At 40.9% G+C, this 20806-nt stretch overlaps 1 protein-coding gene across 5 annotated transcripts in view; it reads left to right on the top strand.

The window, feature by feature from the left end:
- Positions 1-18423, top strand: part of FERMT1 (FERM domain containing kindlin 1) — a 60900-nt gene extending 42477 nt beyond the window's left edge. For all 5 annotated transcript variants that reach the window (XM_070381265.1, XM_070381264.1, XM_070381266.1 and 2 more), the window contains exons 10-15: positions 7326-7450; positions 8383-8489; positions 9635-9856; positions 10698-10822; positions 12181-12322; positions 15844-18423. In XM_070381265.1, the coding sequence (XP_070237366.1) occupies positions 7326-7450; positions 8383-8489; positions 9635-9856; positions 10698-10822; positions 12181-12322; positions 15844-16017 (895 nt within the window). In that variant the 3' untranslated portion in view covers positions 16018-18423. The remainder of the gene's footprint in view (positions 1-7325; positions 7451-8382; positions 8490-9634; positions 9857-10697; positions 10823-12180; positions 12323-15843) is intronic.
- The last annotated feature ends 2383 nt before the right edge of the window (positions 18424-20806 follow it).

Raw genomic sequence — 20806 nt, 5'->3', positions numbered from 1 at the left:
ACCTCTCAGTACTTTCTGCCCCAAGCCTCAAGCATCCGGTGTTTTGTGGTCCACAGCAGACCACTCTTGGCAGACACAGAATGTTGGGTTCACCTGCAGTTCCAAGCAGGTCACACCTGGGTTCCCAACACCCCCAGGAGGATGACCTCTCTCTTCATGACCTGGAAGATAATATGTTATGCCCTGAATGTGTTAAGAGGAATAAGAAGATTATGAAAAGATTAATCCCAATGGGGAGGAGGAAGAAACCTGCTTTGGATACATCAACATCATTGCTTTTAAATGGGCCGTGTCTTAAAATAGAATAAGTGATTACCAGAGAGGAGGGAGTGTGAAGTGGGGAAATGGGTGATAGGGGTAATTTTATGGTAATCATGGTAACTAGATTTTTGTAGTATCAAATATAGAATTACCATGTTGTATATCTGTAGTGGTGTGTGCATGTTTATGTGTGTGTGTGTGCTCAATCGCTGCTGTTCAGTTGAGCTTGATTCTTTGGGACCCCATGGACTGCAGTCTGACAGCCTTTGCTGTCCATGGAATTTTCCAGGCAAGAATACTGGTGGAGGACTTGCCATTTCCTTCTCCAGGGGAAACTTCCTGACCCAGGGATCAAACCTGCGTCTCCTGCATTGGCAGGAGGATTCTTTAACACTGTGCCATCTGGAAAGCCCTGTACACCTGTAATGAAATGTTATATACTGGTTTTGCCTCGATTTTTTACAATGTTAGAATTTATCACTGGAGCCATCTGGTCTTGGAGTTTTACTTGTTGAGAAGTTTTTGATTACTGATTCAATCTCCTTACTAATAATCAGGGGGAAAAGAATAAATGGTGGAGAGCCCACAGTTAAAGTGACTCACATCCCAATGATTGCTATGCTCTGTCCTCACCATCCTCAGTGTGGCCTGATGCCTTAAGTACAGATGGGAATGTCTGTATTCTGTACTTGAGGTTTACCTGAAAGTGACTGTTACTAGCTATGTATTGATAGAATGTAATTTGGTTTTGTTTTAGTTAATAGATTTTTTTTTAGCAGTTTTAGGCTTAATGCTGAATACTCCTTTGTCTGGATGTACCATAATTTATCCATTCATATCTTGAAGGCCACCTGGGTTGCTTCCAAGTTTTGGCAACTATGAATAAAGCTGCTAAAAACAAACAAACAAAAAAGTCTATAGAATAAGGCAAAAATCACATATAAAAAAAAGAATGCTTGAGAGTTTTTCATAATTGTTGAGGACAAAATCCTTAAATTCAGAAAACTCAAATCCCAACAAAATAAATCAATATAAATGTACATCTTGATATGGCCAAACATTGGTAAGAGAAAGTTGTTAAAGTCTGAGAGAAAAGATAGATTTCCTACAAAAGAAGAATAGGGGCAGCAGATTTCTTGTTGGCTGGAAGATATTTTGAAAGGACTAAGGAAAGATAAGGGCTTTCCAGGTGGCACTAGTGGTAAAGAACCAGCCTGCCAATGCAGGAGACATAAAAGATGCAGGTTTGATCCTTGGTCAGGAATATCCCCTGAAGGAGGACATGGTCACCCATTCCAGTATTCTTGCATGGAGAATCCCATGGACAGAGGAGTCTGGCAGGCTATCATCCATGAGTGCGTGCTCAGTCACTTCAGTCATGTCCAACTCTTTGCAACCCTATGGCTCCTCTGTCCATAGGATTCTCCAGGCAAGAATACTGGAATGGGTGGCCATGCCCTCCTCTAGGGGATCTTCCTGACCCAGGTCCATGGGGTCGCAGAGTCAGACATGACTGAAGCGACTTAGCACACAGCACACAAGAGAAGATAAGTCAATCTAGAACTTTATGCCCAATCTCTTCAAGATTTTACTTGCTACAAACCCTTAAATATAAATCAGGCAAGATACAATCCCAATAGTCAATTATATGTTTAATAAACACAATGATTTATCCCCAAACTGTGAAGTATAACCACTGTTGGAGAGACTGCTTTGGAATAAATGGCTCCACAGCAAGGTTATAGCTGAGAGGTTATACATAAAATTCATTCATGGAGCTATTCACAGTCAAGTTACTATAGCAAAGAAGTTCCAATCAGACATACAGAGTGTGCTATAGAAAACTGTCAGTTTGATTCAATTTATAAATGAGACTCTTTACAGTACTTTTAAAGAGATGGAGGGTGACCATGAAAATCTTTGGTCCTGCTCCAAGGCTCACTGGTTATCACATTCAAAATTACCTATAAGTGTTATACTTTAAAAAAAAAAAAAAACTGTTCCAAACCTATGACTTTTCTGTGATGGTAAGTGGCCATTGGTAGTGAGTCTCCAGATACTTTAAAAATAATAGATACTTAATCTGTAATTTTTTTAAGGTGATTGTAAAATGAGTGAGTATGGAACTAGATTTTGAAAGATATTAATGCCATGAAGAGAACATTTTGAGAGTTATTTGGAAATGTTCCCATTGCCACAGTGTTGCCGGTAATGATCCTGCCTATTAAAACAGTATTATCTGCTCACCCTTAAAACCTGGAAACAGAATTTTTCTGTTAAACAGCATCCAAATTGAGTGATAGTGTATTTGAAACACACTTATTAAATATACTAAATTACAACATATCCTGATTAATTTTCATAAGTGAGTGATTGACATCAAGGAATATGAAAATTAGTAGCCTTGCTTCAACAAAAACCTTCACAAACAGATAGACGGCATTAAAATATGAATATTGTAATTAGTGAACACAGCCAACAGTGTGGTTCCTCCACTGGGGTTTGTATAACCTCCCTTCTTGAAACAAAATGAACTTTTCATATATAATTTTCAATAACTGTAAATATGTTAGGAAGTAGGTACTCAAAATATTTTAAAGATAGATTGTGCCCAGATTTACTTTGGAGATTATGGGGCAAACTAGGAAACCATGTTAGGAAAGCTTACCTAAATTGCAGACACCTGTGCCCTAAACTGAACCTGCTGAATAGGACTCTGGGAATGGGTCCAGGCTTATATATCTCCAATAAGTTCCCTTCCATGTCTTATGAACACCAGAGTTTGAGAACCATTTTTCTAGAAAATAAAGTCCAACTTCTTAGCCATACATCCAGAGGCCCACAGTGGCCCCAGCCTGCTTGCTGTTCTTGTCTTCATCAGCCCTGACATGGAAATGACATAGTTTCAGAAACTGCCCCTCTGCCCATTTCCATGGCTCAACCCAGCAGCACCCAGCATAAGGGAGATGTCCAGGAAGTGTTGACCCAACTTCTACCAGCAAGGTACCCAACTCTGACTCACCTCTGCATTTTGGACATGCAGTTACCTGCACTTTTCTTTTTGAAATTTCTTTTCTGTTCCTCCCATCAAATGCTTATTGATCTTTCATTCTGAGTTTAAACATTGTGTCCTCTGTTACAACTCCTAGATCCTTGTCGTGTGACTTACCACATTTTTTTATATTTATTTACTTATACATTTCCCTCTTTAAAAGGGAAGCTCCATGAGGATTTGAGACTGTCTCATTCTTTTTTCTTTTATTTCTCTTTGTCATTCTTCAGGTAAAATTTATGGATTACTTTTTCATTTATTTTTATTGAGGTAACACTGATTTATAGTATTATGTAATTTTCATATATACATCATTATATTTCTACTTCTGTGTACCCTACAGTGTGCTCACCACCAAAATTTAGTTTCCATCTATCACCATGGGCTTCCCTGGTGGCTCAGTGGTAAAGAATCTGCCTGCATTGCAGGAGACACAGGTTCAGTCCCTGGGTCCAGAAGATCCCTTGGAGAAGGAAATGACAACCCACTCCAGTATACTTCCTGGAAAATCCCATGGACAGAAGTGCCTGGTGGGCCACAGTCTATGGGGTCACAAGAGTCAGACACAATTTTAGCAACTAAACCACAACCACCACCACCATATAGTTTATCCCTTTAACCCATTGTGCCCCCCTTTCCCCAACCCTCCCCTTCTAGTAACTGCTACTCTCATTTCTATATCTATGTGTTTGTTTTGGTTTGTTCATTTATTTTGTCTGTTTTTAATTAGTTTTTTGTATTCCACACATGAATGAATTTGTCTTCCTCTGTATGACTTATTGCACTTAATGTAGTACCCTCAAAGTCCATGACAAATGATAAGATTTCATTCTATTTTGTGGCTAATATTTCATTGTGAATATATATATTGAAAATATACATATATATTCATATACATGTTCATATCATATCTTCTTTATTCATTTATTGATGGATACTCTGGTTGTTTTCATATCTTGGCTATAGTAAATAATGCCACATTGAACATAGGGGTGCGTATATCTTTTCAAATTAGTGTTTTCATATTCTTTGGATAAATACTCAGAGAAATGAAATTGCTGAGTTATACAGTAGTTCTATTCTTAATTTTTTGAGGAATCTCCATATTGTTTTCCATGGTAGCTACATCAACTTACATTACCACCAACAAACAGTGTGTGAGAGTTCTCTTTTCTCCATAATCTCACCAACACTTTTTATTTCTATTTTTCATAATAGCCAGTCTAACAAGCATGAAGTGATTTTAACCTTGTGGCTTTGATTTGCATTTCCCTAATAATTAGTGATGTTGAACATCTTTCCATGTACCTATTGATCACCTGTATGTCTTTGGAAAAGTGTCTATTCATCTCCTCTGCTCAGTCTTTACTTGGGCTGTTTGTTTTTTGTTATTGTTGAATTATATGAGCTCTTTATATATTTTGGATATATATATTTGCTTTATTGGATATATCATTTGCAAATATCCTCTTCCATTCTGTAGCTTGTCTGCTCATTTTGTTGATGGTTTCCTTTGCCATCCAGAATCTTCTTAAAATCCAGTTTTTAAAATTTGCTTTTGTTTCCCTTGCTTGAGGAGACTTAGCTAGAAAGATATTGCTAAGACCAATATCTAAACAATGTTGGCAAACATAGGTGTAATGCCTATGTATTCTTCTTCTAGGAGTTTTATGGTTTCAAGTTTTACATTCAAGTCTTTAATCCATTTTGAGTTGTTTTTTGTGTATGGTATAAGATAATAAGCTTCCCACGTGGCTCAGTGGTAAAAAAATCCATCTGCCATTGCAAGAGACATGGGTTTGATCCCTGAGTTGGCAAGACCCTCTGGATAAGGAAATGACAACCCCCTCCAGTATTCTTGCCTGGAAAATCCCATGGAAAATCCATGGACAAATCCCGTGGACTGACAGGCTACAGTCCATGGGGTCACAAAAGAGTAGGGCATGACTTAGCAACTAAATAACAACAATAAGATGGTGATCTCATTTCATTTTTTTGCCTGTAACAGTCCAGTTTTTCCAACACCATTTACTGAAGAGACTATTCTTTCCCCATTGTATGTGCTTTGCTCCTTTATCTAAATTAATTGTCCACATGTACATGGGTTTTTCTGCTTATACCATGCTGTTTTGATTACTGTGGCTTTGTGATATAGTTTAAAACCCGGGACTGTGATACCTCCAGCTTTGTCCCCCTACCCTCATCAGGATTACTTTGGCTATTCAGAGTTTTTTGTGGTTCCATATAGACTTTAGAAATTTTTGCTCTTTATCTGTGAAAAACATTCTTGGGATTTTGATAGGGATTGCACTGAATCTGCAGATTGCTTTAGGTAATATGAACATTTTAATTATGTTAATTCTTCCAGTCCATGAACATGGAGTATCTTCCCATATATCTGTGTCTTCTCCAGTTTCTTTCAACAATGTCATATAGTTTCCAGTGTACAAGGGACTGTCTCATTCTTGTGTACATCATTCCCCGTTCTGACGCCTTCTCCACTCTTCTTTCCCTGCCTTTCCTCAGTCTCTGGAACATGGAATGAGAGTCTGGGGATGTGGGACAGCAGTTGGAGGATGACCCAACCTGGAAGAAGATAGTAGGAAGAGTTTAAAATCTGTTGATATGTTTCAAGTCTGATTAAAATGGAGAAAGAGTTTCATTCTTAATTCTGAATAGAAATATTTAGAGACTAAACTGAGACTTCACTATATTTTGTTTGTAGGCTGTGTCCTTAGATTTTATTTTGAAAACGTTAACTTTGGAAAATCTGATTCTTAGACAGGTACCTTTTAAATATGTCCCTTAAAATTAGCTTACAACTCTCAACATGATAAAACTTTTTTAAGTAGTAGTTTGTTAAATCTGGGAAATATTAACTACATATAATGTTTTTCAATTTTATTATATAACTGTTATGTAACAATCTCCTGTAATATGCTGGTTTTTTAAATTAACATTTCCCTTATCCTTGTGTTAAGGATAGCACATTTTTAGCTGACAAAGATTAGTACCAACATGTTAAAAGACTTGCCTAGAAGCATATGTGAGTGCAGTTAACCCCAAGCTTCCTGTCTTCCTCCCATTCTTGAATGCAGAAACCCACCTCTCTGATACGAGGTACCCTGATCCACCCCAAAGCCAGAATTGTCCCACTGAACTACATATGAAACCTGCTACCTTTTCTCTGTCTAGCTGTACCCTCTTCCCTGCTCCCCAGCTTGCTCTCTCGTTTCCTAGTTTGAATGACTCAGCTGAGGTCTTCTTTTGGCACTGCCAACCTTGTCTAGCCCAGAGTACAGTTTTCTGGCCTAAACAGATACCATGGTTAGAAATCTTTCCTCAAAATATTTTTTAATAACAGTCGGGTCTACACGGATTAGCTATAGATTTTGGTGATTTCCGTGGCTCACTGGGAATTTTCTAGTTGGTTTCTCTTAGGGTCAAGAGGAAATACAGAAAAGGTTGCTTACTTTTATATCTGGTCTTTATGTCTTTAACTTGAAGCTTGCATTGTCCATATGGAGAGCTTTTTCAGAATCAAGAAATAAATTGAAATTTTAGATGTCGCCATATTCATGGATGTTTCTCACATCATCACAATAATAATAATTTGTTGAGCACTTCAGTTTGCCAGGCACTTTACAGAAATTACCTCTTTCTACCCTCACAAAAGCCCTGTGAATTCGAGGCTGATACTCTCCCATCACACAGAAGTAGCACACATGACCCAAACAGACACAGTGTCTTTCCCAGGGTCACACATTTATACCGCAGAGCCAAAGTGTAGCACTGAGTGGTCTAGCTCCTGAAATTTTGTGTTAACTTCTACATCTCATATCAAAACCCCCATTGTCCATTTTTAGAAATGAGTTAGCAATTTGAAAATTATTAAAAAATAAAGAGAATGTTGTTTGAAAGGATCTCTAGAGCATCTTGATTCGCTTGAATTTGCAATGTGTCCTACATTTCTGGATGGTTTTTCAAATGTTTACTGTACTTTAATTTGCAGGCCCAAAAAGCTAATATTAAAAGCTTTCAAACAATATTGGTTTGTCTTTAAAGACACATCTATAGCCTACTTTAAGAATAAGGAACTTGAACAAGGAGAACCAGTTGAAAAATTAAACCTTAGAGGTAAGAGGGTCCAGTATCTCAGTATGTCCTGACTTGGCCCATCAAGAGGGTGAAAGCATGTTCATTCCCAGAGAAACCTCTGTCTGTCATGGCTGTCAATGGCCACCTGCCTGAAGCTCGTCCTCCCTGTGAAGTACGAACCTGGAATGCAAATCAGTGAAAAAACAATCAGTTATTATGCCGTCCCTTCTTTCCCAGTGTGTCCAAGTCTCTGATGTGATGGTAATTGTTGTCATAAATGTAGTACATGAGACATTGTTGGATCCTGTAAAGCTTTCTGAATTCCAAAACAATTTAGTTTAATTCAATGTCACATTTGGGCTTTATTTCTGAAAATGGCTGTGAGTGTACTGGTAACTCCATTAACTAAAAATTTAATTAACTAGTGCACTCAATTCCCTTATCATTGTGACAATCGGAGAATTCCCTCTTCTTTCTTTCAAAGTTCATGTTCAATAACTGATCATATGAGTTAGCCAAATTAGCCTGAAAAGGAAGTCAATCAATGATATATTTAAGAAATCCATAAAATAAAGTATTTTTATTTATCCATGTTAAGGTCCTAACTTACCTAGTGATCATTTAATTCAGCAGCCCCTAGCCCTTTTGGCACCAGGGACTAGTTTTGTGGAAGACAGTTTTTCCACAGATTGGGGGCGGGGGTGGGGGGACGGTTTGGGGATGATTCAAGCACACTACATTTATTGTGCACTTTATCCCTATTATTGTTACATCATCTCCACCGCAGCCCGTCAGGCACTAGATCCCAGAGGTTGGGGACCCCTGCTTTAATTAATGTTATCAGCCTGCTCTTCAGTTTTTCAGAAGAGAGTCAAATCTGAGGAGTTTATGTTCAAACTCTTTGTTTTTAGATGCACATCTGATATTTGATTTCTCAGAACTCAGTTCTTTCCCTGCCTTCTATCGTTCAGGTTGTGAAGTTGTGCCAGATGTGAATGTAGCAGGGAGAAAATTTGGAATCAAATTACTAATCCCGGTTGCTGATGGTATGAATGAAGTGTATCTGAGATGTGACCATGTAAGTAAAATCACTTCTCTTTTATTAAGCCTCAAGACAAACCATCTCAGTTGTTTTCTCAAATCAGAGCACTCACCAGTCAGCTCCTGCTTTGTAACAATCACAAAAATCATAAAGATACATACCAATAAGCATTCTGCCAGGTGACTAGGGATTGGATGATTCAGGCTGTGGGCAGCTGGACAAATCTGCTTCAAGCCATCCACCTGGCTCAGCTGGCTCTTTACCACTGGCTGAGCTCATGGGCTTTACTTTGAGCCCCGGGCTGCCTGGGGAGGCTCTTCTCATTGTGATGGCAGAAGTGCCAGAAGGAAAGTGGGAATGTGTGAGACCTCCTAACACTTAAGCTTGGAGTCAGTTGGTAGGTATCCTGTCATTTCCAACCACACTCCATTGATTAAAGCACATCCTTGGCCAGGCTGAAAGTCAAAAGATGGGAAATTACACTCTGGCTCTGATGGGAGGGACTGTAAAATTACACGGCTAGAGATATGGATGCAAGGAGGGTGATGACTGAGGCCAGTGATTCAGTGAACCACACCTACTGTTGCCCTGAAGAATTAATTTCACTCTTCACCCACATCCCCTTGGCTTCTGGACCACTCCCTTTGCTCCCTGAGGTAGCAAATGAGCACAGACATTAAAGAACAATAGAAGCCACAACTAGCTGGTTCACATCCACCAATGGACCTGATTCCTATCATAGGATTAGAAGCTTTGCTAAGGACAGGCCGGGAGAGAAATAATATGAGAAGTCAGTTAATGATTTTCCTCACTGTCTTCTGTAAAGGGATAAGACATGATATGAAAATGGGAATATACATCAAGGACGTCCCCCAGTAGTTTGAGTTTCCACCTGTCTGTGCTCCACGAAGCTCCTTTGTGTCCTTGGTTCATCTTTAAATTCAAAGTTCTCCACACAGAATTTCTCAAAGTCAACATTCCTGTTCTCCAGTCCCTTGGTCTCTAGAAACTCAATACAGGACTCAAAAACTCTCATATGGTGTTAAATTAGGTGATTAACAGACAGTTCAAATGCATGCCACCCCACATCTTCTAGATTGATGGTCCAAATCCTGCTCTGTTCCCGAGCATGGCAGCTTTGTACTTGAACTTGCTTCTCAGCCCTCTGGTATTTCTTGCAGGAGAGTCAGTATGCCCAATGGATGGCTGCCTGCATCTTGGCATCAAAGGGCAAAACCATGGCAGACAGCTCCTACCAGCCAGAGGTCCTCAACATCCTTTCTTTTCTGAAGATGAAAAATCGGAACTCAGCACCTCAAGTGGCTTCTGGTCTCGAAAACATGGACATGAACCCGGAATGTTTTGTGTCACCTCGGTGTGCAAAAAAGCACAAGTCTAAACAGGTACTGCTAATCTGGCTGGGGTGATTATTTGCAGTACATTCTGTATTTTCTGAAATAGAATAGGGAATTAAATTGATTGAGATCATCATCATGAAAAATCAGCTAATGGGGAAATTTAACTATGACTGGGTATCAAATGATATTAAGAAATTATTGTTAATTTTTTAAATGTTTATTTATTTGGCTGTGTTGGATCTTAATTACAGCATGAGGGGTCTTCATTGTGGCAAGTGGCCCTCTCTCTAATTGCAACACAAAGGCTCTAGAGCATGCAGGCTCAGTCACTGTGGCACATAGGTTTAGTCGCTCTGTGGCATGTGGGATCTAAGTTCCCCGACCAGATATTGAACCCATGTTCCCTGCATCGGAGGGTGGATTCTTAACCACTGGGCCAACAAGGAAGTCCCAAATAATTGTTAATTTTGATCGCAATGACTGCACTACTAACTGAACATGGCAATATTCCCAGAATAAAAATTTTGAAAGAATGATTTAGTCCCCACAAATTAAAATTTTAAATTTATGCTTCCATAAGAGTGGGTTGAAAGTTACACAGTAAAATGATTCGAGTTGAACCATTGCCCATGGAGACTCCACAGACCCCAGAAAGAAAGCAAGCCTACATATTACCTGATCATCCTGCTTCTCCCCAGTGATTTGTATGTATTATAGAAAAAGAGAGAGAGTGAATCAATGAATGAATGGAAAGGAATTGTCTTTGTGAAGCTGCAATTGGGTCTTGTGTTCATTCTTCTCACTGGAGACCTGAAGCCAACAGGATGCTTGCTGTAGAGAGTCAGTGTCTGCTAAAGGGAATTTGACATCTCCCACTTCTGCTTAGCTGGCAGCCTGCATTCTGGAAGCCCACCAGAACGTGGCCCAGATGCCCCTGGTCGAAGCCAAGCTGCGATTCATCCAGGCATGGCAGTCTCTACCTGAATTCGGCCTCACCTACTACCTTGTCAGGTGATTATAATGCTCACCTGCCTCTTACTTTCTGTTCAATTCTAAGTGGCTTCCTTGGAATCCAGTTTATTCTCATTTGGTCTAGAATATAAAATTCTCTTTTTTTTTAACTTTAGAATACTGTCTGTTCACAAATGACCATCACTTTTGGCTGCTCATGACAATCTTCCATACCTCTGTTCAGAGTGCCTACCTGATCTCTCTGCTTCTCCTGCTTGTCCCCTAAGTTTTCAATTTAGCAGCCTGTGTGATCCTTTTAAGTCAAATCCTGTCAGGCTTCTTCTCACCCCATCTAAAGGCATTCTGTCACACTCAGGGTAAAGGCCAAATCCTTACAGTGGCCCTGCAGGACCTTAACTCTGGAATTTAACTTCCTATCCCCACTCCAGTACTCTTGCCTGGAAAATTCCATGGACGGAGGAGCCTGGTGGGCTGCAGTCCATGAGGTCACGAAGAGTCGGACACGACTGAGCAACTTCACTTTCACTTTTCACTTTCATGCATTGGAGAAGGAAATGGCAACCCACTTCAGTGTTCTTGCCTGGAGAATCCCAGGGATAGGGGAGCCTGGTGGGCTGCCGTCTATGGGGTCGCACAGAGTTGGACACGACTGAAGTGACTTAGCTTAGCCCCTCATTCATGCTGCCCTGGCCTCCTGGCAGGGAGCCACGCTGGCCTCCTGGCAGGGAGCCACGCTGGCCTCCTGGCAGGGCTTTGAGAATGAGGGGGCTGGTGAGGGAAAGAGAGCTCAGGCCTTTGCACTGTGCTCTCCGCCTAAGATACTTTTTCTCCAGGTATCCACATAACTCACGCCCTCATAGACACCAGTTCTTCAATCAAATCTTCCTTCTCACTAAGATCTCCCTGACATTCTATTTAAAATTGTAACAACCTCCTCGCCATTATTCCCTGTCTCACTTCTGTGCTTTATTCTCATTCATGATCTTATCTGACATATATATTTCACTTATTCATGACCCTGTCCCCCAGCTAGGATATAAGCTCAATGAGGTTAGGAATGTTCTTTCTGCCTGCTTAGGTCACTGTGCCTAAGCAGTGCCTAGAAGGGTGCCTGGCATACACAGTTGGTACTAATTTGAATTAATTGACTTGACTACCTCTTATTTTGCTTTCCTCTGATGTCAATTTCATTTAAATAATGTCAGCAGGACATCCTAATTCTCTCCAGCCTTCATATTCTCTCTATCACAATAATAATGCCCTTTGCAGAAAGTTAATCCCTCATTGTCTACTCTTCAGAAATGATTTAGAAATGTTGGTATTATTTTTAAGAAGTTGTGTGTGAATAAACATCTTGTCACAGGAAGCAGTTACATCTTTTAATTAATTTTTTTCAGATTTAAAGGAAGCAAAAAAGATGACATTCTGGGAATTTCATATAATAGGTTGATTAGAATCGATGCAGCCACTGGGATCCCAATTACAACATGGAGATTTACAAATATGAAACAGTGGAATGTAAACTGGGAAATCCGGCAGGTAAAGTGAAAGTCTGGATACATTCAATGTTGAACCTATTAAACCTGTGCTCCCTCAGAACTGCAGTTTATTCTGATTTTAAGAAGGTATTCTTATACCTAGAATTTAGAAACCACAAGCATGTGGTAATTGTCTGCTAAAATAATCACAGGCAGTTCTGGGCAGTTCCCTAACAAGTATAGGCCAAATGCTTTTGAATTAACATAAGTTGGCTTGGTCTCCATACAGACAGACTCTAAAATTGCTCAGTAGTTTAATTTCCTTCAACTCATGTATGATTATATAAGATTTAGGCTGATAATTACTTAGCAGAAGCCACCTGAGATGTATATATCATACAGAATAAATCCAAAACAGGCCTCATCTGACTGGCTGCCAAGAGGTATAACTGGTTGAGGACTCTCAGGCTCAGCTGCCCATGTGGAGAGCATTCTAGTCCCAAAGGGGAAAAGTACCAAAGAAGCCAGCATGGTACACAGGGGTGACAGGGGAAAATTCCACCTCTGACTTTAGGAGCCGTCCACCCCGATCATCACTGCCCTAGGAACCAGGCCACACCTACGTCACAGGCTGTGCTGGACTGAGTCAGAGACACCTGAGAGTCCTGATGATTTAAAACATTCTTCTAATGATGATAGAGGATCTTTACCTCATTCCTTTGGCATTCCCATTTTTCCAGTAGAAAGCTGTCAGTGTAGAGGGAGGTTAAGAGACTCACATTTTTTTAAGAACCATGGATTCCTCTCAGCACAGCTGTTGACAGTCTTAACTCTTTTGTAGCATGAAGGTCTGAGATTAGATGGCCTCTAAGGCAGTGGCTTGAAAAACCTTGCTATACCCTCAAGGCCATATAAATCCACCTCCGGGAAATGGAAATCAACACTACAATGAGGCGCCACCTCACACCAGTCAGAATGACCATCATCAAAAAATCAGCAAACAATAAATGCTGGAGAGGGTGTGGAGAAAAGGGAAACCTCCTACGCTCTTGGTGTAAGTTGGTGCAACCACTCTGGAAAACAGTATGGAGGTTCCTCAGAAAACTGAAAATAGAATTACCATATGATCCAGAAATCCCACTCCTGGGCATATATCCAGACAGAACTCTAATTCAAAAAGATATGTGGACCTCTATGTTTAAAGCAGCACTATTCACAATAGCCAAGACATGGAAACCACCTAAACGTCCAACAACAGATGAATGGATGGAGAAGATGTGGTCCATAGACACAATGGAGTACTACTCAGCCGTGAAAAAGAACAGAATAATGCCATTTGCAGCAACATGCATGCACCTAGAGATCCTCATACTAAGTGAAGCAAGTCAAAAAGAGGAAGATAAATACCATATGATTATTATGGTATAATGGTGTACATATGGTATACAATTATATGGCTATACCATATGATACAGAATCTAAAATATAACACAAATGAACCTATTTACAAAACAGAAACAGACTCACAGACATAGAGAACAGACTGATGTTTGCCACAGGGGAGAGAGTTGAGGGAGGGATGGAGGGGGAGGTTGGGTTTAGCGGATGTAGGCTTTTGTATATAGAATGGATAAACAAGGTATATTGCTATACAGCAATATACCTGCTGTATAGCACAAAGAACTATATTCAATATCCTATGATAAACCATAATAGCAAAGGCTATTGTAAAAATGTGTGTGTGTGTGTGTGTGTGTGTGTGTATTGGGTTGGCCAAAAAATTCATTTGGGTTTTTCCAGAAGATGTTACAGAATGAACGAACAGTTTGGCCCACCCTGTATATATATATCTGAATCACTTTGCTATACAGCAGAAATTAGCATGGCATTGTAAATCAACTGCAATTTTAAAAAATAACCCAACTGTGTACCTTAAATAGGTCTGTTTTTGATATATCAGTTATACCTCAGTAATACCATATGGAAAAAAATCCAACTCTGGGAATTGCCAAAGTCAGTGACTCTTTTTCTTAAGGTTTTTAAAATAACATATATTTCTTAAAAGCTACCATGTGCATAATAGGAAACCAAAAAACACAAAAGGCAAAACACAAAGTCATCCATAATCACAAGCAGTCTACCATTTGATGTGTCCTTCTAGGTTTCATTTGTGTATCTATAAAACTAAGCATCCATTTTTATATAATTAAGATCATACAGCTACATATCATGCTTTTTCACACATCATGAATATTTACCATTTCAAAGTGCCAAAGTTATATGAGTATTTGATAACCAAGAATACAGTACACCAACTCAATCTAGAAGGAAAAAATGTAGTCCTACCTTTCTTGGGACAAAAATTTCGTAAAAGTAGAAAATGGCAACAGACCTCTACATAAAGATGTTGGCAGAGTCATGATTAAAATACTACATTCCCTTAATATTCCATTAAAAATGAGACATGAAGCAAAATATAAATATGAACACATCCACATATATCCCTCCATTTATACTTCCTCCTGCCCCTCTGCTCCCAACCTAGTGAACAAGTCCTGACATACATTTCTCAGATGGATTAATAAGTCCATGTCCAAGATGCTACTTTTTTTATCAATTATAACAAAGATATTTACAAATTGATTAATTCACTAGCTCTACTTTTTATCATATGTTGTCACCTCAGGACATCTAAAAGGCTTAGATGTTGCAAATAGAGAATGAACTTTGCAAAGATGTTTTGCTTTGTGTACAAGAACATTTCAACATATCCATTGTTGTATAAGTTACATGCATTTTAGCTTTACTGTATATTCTTTGTAAATACTGGACAGTATGTCCCAATTGTTTAATATCTAGTCTCTAGATATTAAAGAGTAGCCAATGTATGACAAAAGTACAGTTAGTAAACTAACACATTTTGCACACTTTGTGTTAAGATTCATTGAAAGGCCATCTTCTGAAAGGGATCTTTGGAAGTGAATTTGTAAGTCACATCTAAGTGAGACATGTGCCCATACGTACCTACTGTTGGATGGATGATGGAAAGAAGAAATTGGGAGAAATGAAGCATTCTAGATTAGAATGTTTCTATGTAGATCATCAGTTCTTAAAGGTCGTCAGCTGATTCCAGTGGGTAGCCAAGGTAGAGAACCCATCAAGCTTCAATTTCTTCTAGTGTAGAGTTTATGACTTCTAGCTGGGAAGGACTGAGGGCCGTGGCCATAGAAAAATTCACGTGAGCCTTTTCTTCTCCACTCAAAACTCTGCAAAGCATCCTGTCCCTCCACACACAGTGTTTAGACAGTTCTTTCATCTAAAGAGAGACAGACAGGAAGTATCTTTGCATTAGGTCTTAGCGTTTTCCCAGGTGTGCGGCAAAGTTGACACCACAAGAGGGCGCACGCAGAGCAGAGATGTTTTTCTGTAAGCTTTGATGCAAGCAGTGGGGTTTTGTGGGGTTTGGGGAAAACTATCTGTCAGCACCTCAGCAGTCCTCAGCTCTGGACCATCTCTAGCCAAGCGGCTTCTTTTCGATCCATCCTTGTCAGGTTTAAGCGTACCTATGCCTTCCCCTTCCAGGTGGCTATCGAGTTTGACCAGAACGTCTCCATTGCATTCACCTGCCTGAGTGCGGATTGCAAAGTCGTGCATGAGTACATCGGAGGCTACATTTTCCTGTCCACCCGCTCCAAGGACCAGAATGAAACGCTTGACGAGGACCTGTTCCACAAGTTGACCGGCGGCCAGGAGTGAGCAAAGCAGGCCTACACAGAGGGCGGCCTCCCCGGAGCTGGGTCCACGGCCCGAAACGTGTGTACGCTCCAGGCTGACAGCACATATTCCCATGGACACCCAGACCCTCTCCTTATTTCAGACACCTTGCCTAGTGCATCCCTCCCCCAACTCTTCCCTCTGCCACCTGTGGTGGAAGGAGCCTCAGTTAACTTAAAATGTGGGGTGGGAGAGAGCACCTTACTTGGCATTGCTCTGAGGCCCCACCTGTGACTTGAAAAGCCCGCACGTACAGGGTTGGAAGCTGCCTGTGTGCTTATGGCTTGGTTGTTAAGTCGGAGGAAAGCCAGGTAGCACATGTAGTAAGGACAAATCTTATTCCCCAAACTCAGATATGAAAAGAAATACGTCTTTCCTTAACAGAAGTGCTTTTACCTTCCCATCTTGTGAAAATGGCAGAGGGAGCCCTGAATATTCTCATGTCCTGGGGATGAAGGTCTAGGGTGCAGATCTGGGTTAAGGTGGGGTTACCTGTACTAGTTGGTGACAAGGTGTCAGAGTAGAGGCCCTTGGTGTCATGAGTCCAGAGTGACATCTGCCAAGGTGATCATTGACCCCTCTTGTCTTGGACAGTTACTGCCCCCTACCCCGCTGCAAGTCCCATTCCATTCCAGCCACCTTTAAGTCCTTCTAAAGACGTGAAAACACATGGGTTCTGGGAATCCCACTCCTCAAAACTGCTTCATGTCTCCAAAGCTTCTACTCTGGGTTGGGGCTCAAGAAGATGGGTCCAGTTCTTTCTTCATAAAACCACCACATGCATCGAGGCTTCCAGCAAAGTTTCCATTGCAGCCAGTAAGGGAGAGAAGAGCAGGACAGCCCATCCCCAAAGCCCACCAAATTTAAGAGCTCTTGGCATCCCTAGAGACTTCCGTCTACTGGGCCTTTGGCTGGTGGGTGGGTGGGGTAGGGAAGCCTTGCTCTTACCACTCAGCAGTGTTCTCTTAGATTTGTGTCTAATGATTGTGTGTGCTCAGTTGCTTGACTCTGTGACCCCATGGACTGTGACCCACCAGGCTCCTCCATCCATGGAATTTTCCAGGAAGAATACTGGAGCAGGTTGCCATTTCTTACTCCAGGAGATGACTAGATAGCATCACCAACTCAATGGACATGAATTTGAGCAAATTCTGAGAGACAATGGAGGACAGAAGAGCCTAGCATGCTGCAGTCCATGAGGTCACAAAGGGTCAGACATGACTTAGCAACTGAGCAACATATGACTCATGGCCTTTCCCCTAAAGGCTTTTGACTTTTGTAAATCAAAAGCTGATAACAAACTTTTTTTTCCTCTGCTTTTTGCTTTGTCATCTCTGCCATGAGACATGAACATGGGCCAATTAACAGCTGCCTCGATTGTCATTTCCTGTTTTGGTTTGTCACTGTTGGGATGAGTGAATTTTAAGAAAGTAGAAAGCAGTACTGGGGATAGAAGGATATATGAGATGTATTTTATTATGTTTTTATAAATATTCTTCTGTCACACAAAGGATATGGGTTGCAAGGTTAAGGCCGAGACTCCCTTTCCACTTTGAAGTTCTTTTAGGATGCAAACCTTAGGGGGCCTGGCTGGACCTCAGATGCCCAAAGACATCCACTGTTACTTTATTTTCCAACAGAGCTATTTGAGAAGACAGATCTCTGCAATTCGGGGGGCCACCTCAAGACATCCTTGGCTGGGCACTCTTCAGCCCTGAGGCAGAAGTTGTCACTGGAAGTTCCTCTTTCAGCCTCACCTTAGAAGTGAATGTTAGTGAAGAATCTTCAGGCAATACCTGAACTTCTGAGGCCTAGCTTAAAGATTAATTGTGCCTCAGGCACTTGACTAATCTGGTCCATGTCACAAAGAACTGAATTTGAAACATTCTATACAGAAACCAGTGCCAAGTGAACGGTGTTGAACTTGGTGGTCATTTCTCCATAGTCCTGGGCCCCATTATTTTAGAACCTAGCTGGGCCCTAGATTAAAATAGTGCTCCTTGATATCACAGTTTACCTGTCTGCTGTCAAACATAGCTCTGCCTAATTTACCAAAGCTAGACCAAAGCTAGACCTTTGGTTCAACTTTCTTCCTCCGCTTTTCCTAGTTGTCTGATATTTCCATGTAAACCCTCAAAAGAGTTGACTGGTTTTAACCAGACCTTTAAGGGAGCATTTCTTCCATGACTATACAGCAACATCCCAGAGGAAAAAGCAAGTGTGACAAAAATGAGAAACATTGCTATTCTAAAGAGCAACTTACAGATTTTTTTACATTGGGTGCAAAGGTCACCTGACTTCCTATGATGAAATTTGAAATTAATGTGTGGCTTTCAACCTTGTTTTCTTATCTATGGTACATGGGGAAATCTGCATTTTTTTGTTATTTTATATGACTTTTTAAAAGTTTTCTACAGATTTGAATATGGTCTAGTTGTGTCATCTCCAGTCTGTTGACTCTAAAAAGGTGAATATTTTCTCCATTTTAAAAAAGAAGTGCAACTTTCAGGTTTAACATATGCCTTTGCTCACAATTCCAAGATTTGAGCATATTCTCTGCAGTGAGATTGACTTAGAAACATTAATCATTGGTTTCAACTTCTTTTTTGAAACCAATTGATCATCACCAGATTTTCTGACATATAGTGAGCTCTTTTTATCCAGGTCTACCTTTTGGAAAAAGCACCATAGAGCAAAAATAGCCAGAGGCATCAGAAGGCCTCTGATTTATGGTCAAATGTCAAGGGCACATCTTTCATTTAGATGGTCCATAAGGATTAGGGATGTGGAGTTTGTAGACATCCTTTCATGCAGTTCTCTTTTTTTAACTGCAGTTGATTTTCAATACTGTATTAGTTTCAGGCACAGATTCTTTTCCATTATAGGTATTACAAGATAGTGAGTATGGTTTCAGGTACTGTTGCGCCCTTTGTGCAATTCTCATATCAACCCATAAGGAGCAGGAATGACTTGCCTTCTCATTTCACAAAGGAGAAACCAGGCTCAGAAGATAAAGTAACTTGCCCAAGGTCACAGCAAGAGTAAGAAATGGTACAAGATTGAGAGGCAGGTCTTAACTGCAGAGACCATTGACCTTAGCCCAGCAAACCCCACCAAACCTGCGCAGCATTGAAATGCCTACTCCAACCCCAGGCCCAATGCAGGCCTCTCCTGAGCTCAGTGTCCCCATTTCACACACTGGTTGGGGAGGGCCAGGGAAGCTAGATGGTTGGTTGCCTCCTAGGAGCTAGGGAGGTGCAGGGGTATCAGAAAGGTCTGGGTGCCAGACAAGTGAGTTGCCTCACAAGTATTTTGATTCTGGGAAAGTTTCATTTTCAGTCCCAAGGTCGAAAAAGTAAGCAGATGAGTCTCTCATTTGAAAACTCATCTTTGAGTTGCAGGCATTAGAAGCAAGACATTCTGAAATTGCTTAAAATTTTTAAACAATTTTTTTAATTCACTTGTAAAGACTTTTTTTTTTCACTTCAGTACAATTTTTTTAATTCACTTGTAAGTAAAGACTTTTTTTTTTTCACTTCAGTACATTCAGCAAAAAGTGAAATAGAAAAGGAGGCTCCTTTTCCACCCCTCCAACCTCCCTGAGAGATTCCAGGCTGACCAGAGGAAGAGAAGAGGCAGCAAAATCATGTGAAACAATGAAATATACATGAAATACATTCTTTCATTATTTTCCCACACAAACACATGATTTTTATAAAATCACAGGAGAGCTGATCATGTGAGATAATGACATACATATGATTTTCATTATTTTCCCACACAGCATGTGGTTTCCTACTTCCTCCTCATCCCTTGCTATCACCCCAAAATCTCTCTAGATGGTAAGGGTGGGAGAAAGCTGCCTCCTTTTCTTTTCCACCCCCTTTCCCCTCTTCATGCCCCTTACTTCCAAGAGCCATTGGACCCTGAAAATCCTAGAAGAGCTGATGGTCTGCACATAGCCCTTCCTTGTATTCAAGTTTCCCTATCCTCTTTCTCAATAGCGGGTTCCTCCCTGAATCCAAGGGGAAGTACTGAGCTCCAGCAAAGAGAACAAAACCAGCCTGTGGGTTCTCCCTCCTCACAAACGCCTGCACTGCCCTGAACTCTTGCTGGCCTTGGGGTGATGGATTCTCAGATTTATTCAGAGCAGAAATCTTCTGAGTGAAAGTTCATATTCCAATAAGACACCCTGGAGCCCAGAGCTCCCAGAAGCCACTTCACATGACACTAGGTCAGAAGATTTAGAGAGAGCCTCCAGGAGCCTCCCCACATTTGCCCAGACATCCGTGTTGCATGAAGACCCAGTTCCCTCAGAGCAGCCCTTCTGTAAACAGAATGTAAACAGAATGGGAATGTGAGGTTTCTCTTCAGATTTGCTCATGCTCCTCACTAACAACTGTCAAAAGAGATTTTCAACTAAATGAATTTCCTTCCTTCTGACTCGCCGCTATGTGACCTTGCAGGCCTCAGTTTCTCCAGTCCTTACAGAGAGAAAATCCCACAGTCCCTCCTTTACAGAGGACCTCAAATGACAGTGCTGTCCAGGACCCAGCAGGGTGTTGTTTCTCTTCTCCTCCCTTGAAAGTTGGGAGGCAAGCCTCTGGCTGCTCTCTGAGATCCCCAGAGGCAGGAATGTGCCAGGGGATGGGGAGAGCCTTTTGTGAGGGGCCCCAGGGCCTCAGGGGAGAGCAGGGCCCAAAGCCCCAAGCCTGTGTCCTTGTTGGCCCCAAATAGGGCCCATAACAGCGAAGCAAGGATGGCAAATGAG

This window comes from Bos mutus, chromosome 13 (assembly GCF_027580195.1).
Source record: "Bos mutus isolate GX-2022 chromosome 13, NWIPB_WYAK_1.1, whole genome shotgun sequence".
NCBI classification, from domain to species: Eukaryota; Metazoa; Chordata; class Mammalia; order Artiodactyla; family Bovidae; genus Bos; species Bos mutus.
The sequence above is the reverse complement of the archived record's forward strand: the minus strand, read 5'-3'. Positions and strand labels throughout refer to the sequence as shown.